This window comes from Solanum tuberosum, unplaced genomic scaffold (genome assembly GCF_000226075.1).
Source record: "Solanum tuberosum cultivar DM 1-3 516 R44 unplaced genomic scaffold, SolTub_3.0 scf00693, whole genome shotgun sequence".
NCBI lineage: Eukaryota > Viridiplantae > Streptophyta > Magnoliopsida > Solanales > Solanaceae > Solanum > Solanum tuberosum.
This window is the reverse complement of record NW_006239613.1, coordinates 135,603-142,020: the sequence shown is the minus strand read 5'-3', so window position 1 is coordinate 142,020 and position 6,418 is coordinate 135,603. Positions and strand designations below refer to the sequence as shown.

At 31.3% G+C, this 6,418-nt stretch overlaps 1 protein-coding gene, 1 long non-coding RNA gene and 1 other non-coding gene across 3 annotated transcripts in view; 2 read left to right on the top strand and 1 right to left on the bottom strand.

Annotated features, from left to right (window-relative positions):
* Positions 1-668, bottom strand: part of LOC107058907 (uncharacterized) — a 1,288-nt gene extending 620 nt beyond the window's left edge. Inside the window, exon 1 of the long non-coding RNA XR_001472398.1 lies at positions 603-668. This is a non-coding gene — a long non-coding RNA (uncharacterized lncRNA). The remainder of the gene's footprint in view (positions 1-602) is intronic.
* LOC102584390 (RHOMBOID-like protein 8) overlaps positions 1-1,080 on the top strand; it is a 3,733-nt gene extending 2,653 nt beyond the window's left edge. The window contains exon 6 of the mRNA XM_006366872.2: positions 637-1,080. Within this exon, the coding sequence (XP_006366934.1) occupies positions 637-759 (123 nt within the window). The 3' untranslated portion in view covers positions 760-1,080. The remainder of the gene's footprint in view (positions 1-636) is intronic.
* A 416-nt stretch (positions 1,081-1,496) lies between these two features.
* Positions 1,497-1,569, top strand: TRNAR-UCU (transfer RNA arginine (anticodon UCU)). The gene has a single exon. It is a non-coding gene; the product is annotated as a tRNA-Arg (tRNA).
* Positions 1,570-6,418: the final 4,849 nt, after the last annotated feature.

Genomic DNA, 6,418 nt, shown 5'->3' with positions numbered 1-6,418 from the left:
CGAGAATAGGTGAAGGGGGGGGGGGGGTGTGATCCCCTAGGACAAGAAAAAAATAGTCTTCACTTTATGTACATTCTTTCGTATTATCTTTGACATAACTGTTGTTTCAAGCAATTATAACATCATATACTTGAGAGTAGCGCTGTGGATATATTGGTGATTGTATTAGGTTGTTTATTAACTAAGAAGATTCTTGGCTCTTGAGTTTTATAGATCTCCCTCCATCCCCACTACCGATGACATGATTATTTGGTCTAAACGTTGGTGATGCTTTGAATAGGGCAATTTATAAGGGTGGTATTTTCCCAGAACAAAGTATAATTTTGAGTAACCCGCAGACCATCTTTTATCTTTCGTTTCAGATTTGTTAGTGTTCCTTAATTAGAACATCTTGTTATTGGCATCGTTTGCTTTACTCTTCATGGTGGTAATTTTTTGACCACCTAGCAGGAAATTTGTCTTTCCTAGTAGTCATAATCCTCTTAGTCCTGCTCTCTCATGTTGTTGTTATTACTTCTGTCCACCACAAATCAAGCTCAAATTTGGATGCACTTTTTATTCTTTTGTAATTTAACCAATATATCTTAGAAGAAGACACTTACAAGTGGTGAATAATTCTTGTATTGCATACTGCAGAAGTTGGTCAACTCGGAACATCTGACTTTGAGTTGTCCAAATACTGGTAGATTCAGAGTTTTCCCTTTCGCCAACATTTCAGAGGCAAGGTTTCAGGACATATGCAATCTGATATGCTCCTAGAAGGTCATGGTTGAGTTCTGGTGACTAATTTTTCGCAGTATATATACTTGTATAAACTACTGTGCTTCAGAGTTCTTAATCAAATTCTTGTGCATAACATCAGCATCAAACTTGTTGCTATGAAGGATTTAGCTGTTGACTTGTGGATAACCTTGTCCCTCTTGCTTTTAAAGCTTCTTTTCTTAGTGATCATGTGTCTTTTCTGTTATGGTTTTCATGGATCCGAAGGCACTGCTTGTATAGCTCACAGCCTCACAGTTTCAACAAGGTGACAGATTTATGTCTAAATTCATGTGAAGCAAAATCGGGTGCCCAAATGAATATGGATTCAATTTTGTTTTGTTTTTTGAGTTTATTTTTTTAAAAGTTCAATGGTTGCTTTGTTCATAATGCATATTTTCTCCTTTTGACATAGAAAACTGAGAATGTTCATTTTGTATTCTAGACTTCCAAAATATTTATTTGAAGACATAGGAATCGGTATAAGATGTGATAAAATATAGAAAAAGAACCTTAAATCTATGGTAAAATTAAGGACTAAAAGAGAGATCTCCTTCTGAATACAATGTGGTTGGGTCCTGCTGGAACATTTTCCTCTTTTACCTAATTCTCTACCATCCCAAAGTAAATAAGAAAAGAAATTAAAGAGCAAATAACAAACTAGCTCGACCATTTCTTTTTTGTTTTCCTTCCAGAAAAAAGAGTAAATTATTTCAAATGTGTATCTTCACAAACAAGCGCCCATGGCCTAATGGATAAGGCGCTTGACTTCTAATCAAGCGATTGTGGGTTCGAGTCCCACTGGGCGTGTGTATTTTTTTTTCTCGGTTCGGTTCTAGGTCTGAGTAATATTTTTTTAGGGGAAATTACTAGTTAATTTGTCATCATAACTATAGTTTTAGTTGATTACCACTCACGATCAACATTTAGTGATAATTACATGGGTTGGGGTTTCGAGTTTGTATAATTTACACGTTTGTATAATTCGAAATTTGTATAACTGTTTAAAGTTAAAATGTTTGTGTTTTTATAAATTCATTATTTTGAGTTTATACAAAAATAACTCAATTATACAAACGTACCCGCGAATTATACAAACTCACCCATGCATTATACAAACGAGACAACTTAAACTGTATCTACAACCCATAAATATGCAAACTATAGATATGAAGCATAGGAAATATTACGCGGTTAAGCAAACTTATACCACTTAATTACTCATCATAGTTATAGTTTGCTATAATTACCACTCGCGACTAATATTGACCATTAATTACGTGGGCTTGCTTCGAGTTTGTATAATTAGCCACATTTGTATAATTCGCCACATATAATCCACAACTAACAATTCTTCATTTGATTTGTATTTGTATACGATGGTTTTTATTTGTATATAACGATAATTTCCTTTGGTTTTTAGTTTTATCACCATATACATTCAATCCTTTTTGTATAACTTTTTAAAGTTTGTATAAACGTGTAGTTTTCAGATTTTGTATAATGTGATTTATATAATGTAATTTGTATAATATAATTTGTATAACTGTTTAAAGTTCATATTTTTATTTTGTATCAATTAGATATTTCGAGTTTTATCATTATTGTATAATTCCAGACTTTGTATTACTCAATTATACAAAAACACGCGAATTATACAATCGTACCCGCGAATTATACAAACGAGATGTGAATTATACAAATTATTGCCCTCTCTCCCCCCCTCTCCCAATCTCGCTCGCCTATCTCCTCCCTCTCCCAATCTCGCTCGCCAGATATACAAATACATATGTATATCAGTTACATATATACAATTATTTTGACAGATGTACATATACAATTCGCCTCTCTCCATTCTCTGCCCTCTCTCGCTCACCTCTCTCCTCCATCTCCCAATCTCGCTCGCCTCTCTCCTCCATCTCCCAATCTCGCTCGCCACTCTACTCCTTATAACATATAGCTACGAATCGTAATTAGCAAACTATAGCTATGAAGCATAATTAAGCTATTTTTGAGTGGATATATGCGAAAGTTCCCCTTATATTTATTATTATGGCTATTTGCGAAAATTTCCTATCTCTTTTATTAATTATTCTTTTCTCTTAAGTGTCTAAACTCTTTGATTATGGCATTATGCACATTTCACTTATGTTCATGTCAATGTTGGATATTAGTTGTGAAAGTAACAAATTGCTGCCTTCATGGCTTACAATTTTTTCATAAAAAATACTAATAATCTCAACGGAATACATATTCTGAAAAAATCTTTTAAATTTATAAATTAAATATTACCAAGCACACAGAAAAAAACATTATCATATGTAGAACTTTTTCCGAGTGATGCAAAAAATAGTACTTTTGACCAGCCTTGTCTCCCATATATATTCTCGTAATAATTACGTGCAAATACAACTGAAACAAATAATAATGCTCTTAAAATTGACCCATATTTATTTTAAAAGAAAATCCACCTCTGTCCTATATTATTAAAAAAAAAATACATCGAGCAAGTCACATAGGGCTTGCCTAGTGTGGTTTACATTCCATGTGTGATTTGCAGTCTATTACAGTGGGGGTTTACCCAGTGCGCACAAAGTGCTCACCCGAAGAGCAGAGGTTGTGGCAGAAGTTGTAGCGGTTGCGGGTTATCCTGGGATTCCAAAAAAAAAAAATACAAACATTTTTTTCCTTAAATTTACTAAACATAACAAGAGTTGTTGTGTTATAAATAAATAACAATAAGAGACTTTGTACAATTGATAGTTTGCTTTAATTCAACTTTTGTAGTAAGATTCAGAGGAACTAATATCTACTTTGAGATTGAAAAAAATCAACTTGTTCAAGAGGATGAACTGTTGCAATATCTACATTTTGTATAAACAGTGTGTATAAATGTATATACATTTTTGATACATACTTACACACAATTATACATTGTTTATATAGTATCGATACATTATATATAGTTAGTGCAATCATTTTGGTTGAATTTTGTTTGTCCCCTATACAATTATGTAAGAATATTGTTATTAAATCCATTTTGAATATAATCTTTTAAATGAATTAATGACCAACACATTTATTTTATTCATTTTTCATTATTAACTACTACTCTTATTTATTTCTCAATGATTTATGATAATTAGAGATGATAAAATAAAATTATTACTTTATTTATTATTACTTTTTTAATGAAATTTTTCAAAAACAAATATTAGCAAATAAACAAGTAACTGAGGGAGTAGTAGATATTGGAGGTGCCATATCATTACTCATCTTCTTCTTATTCTTCATGGTTTCACAAAAAAAATTCACTCCATAATACATAACACATATTCTTTTAATTTAGTTTCAGTACTTAAATATCAATGACCTTTAGTTTTGAATATGGACAAGTAAAGACTCAAATTTGTATAAAGTTGAATAAGTAAACACACGAGTCCTACATGACAATTCACATTAGATACACTTGAACTTATTTGTATCATGTCGTGTAGGATACATGTGTCTACTTGTTCAACATTATACAAACTTAAGTGTCTACTTATGCACATCCAAAATTAAAGAACATAAATATCAATTGATACTAAGTTAAAGAACACGTTTATATATTATACCTTTCCTCACTAAGTCAAACGTTGGAAAAGTAAAAAAGGGAATTAATAAGAAGGAAAATGAAGCAACTCCAAAAGGTATTTGCTTCATTTGAAGGAAAACTAACAGAATGAAATTAAAGAAACTCTTGACGTTTTCTCAATCAATTCTCAACAAGAAAGCATCAAATTTTTTATTTTCAAACTTTTTCCTTGCTTCTTTGATGTTTTTGGGGTCCAAGTAGTGTCGGAGTCAGAAATTTTATTAAGAATGTCCAAGAATAATGATGTGTGGCTGTTAAAATAAAAAAATAAAAATATTGTGCTATTTGTGGTTCAAACTCGGAACCTTCATTGAAATGGACATCCATTATCATTGCGCCAAAGGCATAACTTTTGTCAAGTGTGTCCAACTTTTAATGCATATCCTTTAAATGTAGAATTTGACATATATATACAACATAATATTCGACGCAGGGTGTCCCTAGGATAGCTATAGGTACGCCCCTGGGTCCAAGTGAAATCAAGCATGTGAACGTTATAATTATCATAACATTGGTGAACAGAGTTACCTAAAATCTGTTATTAGTGTCTGATAAGAAGTGATAAATATCTCATAAAATTAATCGAGATACGTAAAAGATGGCTAAATACCACGGTCATAAAACGAAGAAAAAAAAAAAGACAGCCCCCAAATGAGCCAGCCGAAAAATTGAAGTGAAATGTGAGTGGTCAAACTTTTTTCTAATAATAATTGCGCCTACAAATAAAGCCTTTAACGCCGTCCATCCCATTTTTTTTATAAAAAATATATATGGAGTTATGATATTTAAAATAAAATAAAATGAAAAATATGTAATTATAATATAATATAATAGAATAGAATATAACCCTTTAAATTATTACCCCTTCACAAGATTTTACGTACATATTATCCTGATCAAATTCTATTTATATATTATATTTAATATGTTAATATTGTATAATTTTAAATTGTGATCTATTTCCACAAAGATGTCATGGTATATTTAAAAATAAAAGATTTAAATTATTTATTTATTAAACTTCATCTCTAAACAAACCACACCGTTTAAATTGAACATACAAAAATACTTCTATCTATAAAGGCCTTGGGGAGCAACATGCAATTGGTCCATCTAGTACTTTGATTCAATTGAATAGGAAAATGCTAAAATTGCCAGCCTCTAAAACAAGTTTTTTTTTACGATCGTCTCTAAAAATAAAAATTTATGGATTAAAATATTTTAAATTTTTATTTTATTCGATATAAGTTGTGACTTTGTGTAGTATTTAATTTGCAAGACAAGTTTATTCTCTAAAATTTTTGTAGAAAGAAGTTAGTATATTCCTTAAAGCATAAGTTTGTACGTTTTGAAATTAAACTTATGTATAGTGTAGAAACTATACTCAATTTTTGTAGAAAGAAGTTAGTATACTCCTCCTCCGAAATAGTATACTCAATTTATGGTCTACTCCTTGGAGGATGAGAGAAACGGTGGATGAAATTAGAGAGTTGATCCACAGACACAATATTCAGATCAATCACTGCTATAGGGAAGCCAACAAAGTGGCTGACAAACTTGCTTCTTATATAGTCATCTAACCAACACTACCATAGTTATTACCAACACATCCGGTCTGCCAGCACATGTTAAGGGACTCCTCAACTTAGATAAATGGCAATTTCCATCCTTTAGGATTAAAAAAAGAAAGCCTTCCCTGATTTACTATGACCCTCCTTGAGAAGTCTTTTTGCTAGTACCTTTGTGCAACTTTTTTTCGCCCAGTGCTACTGTAACCCTCAAGAAGGCAAGGTCTAGTCCTCCTTCTCCAATTGTAATTGTTTCTCAGTGGCAATGATAGATATAAAATTTCAATAAAAAATGTATAGTGTAGAAACTAAGTAATGCTTTTGAGTTTTTCTCTCTTATAAGGCATAACTGGTGCCTTGCATTTTTTTTCGTTGTAAGGGATATTTTCAACTATTTTTTATTACTTAAAGTATTGAATGATAAAAATTAAAGACCATTAAGGCCAAAATTAAA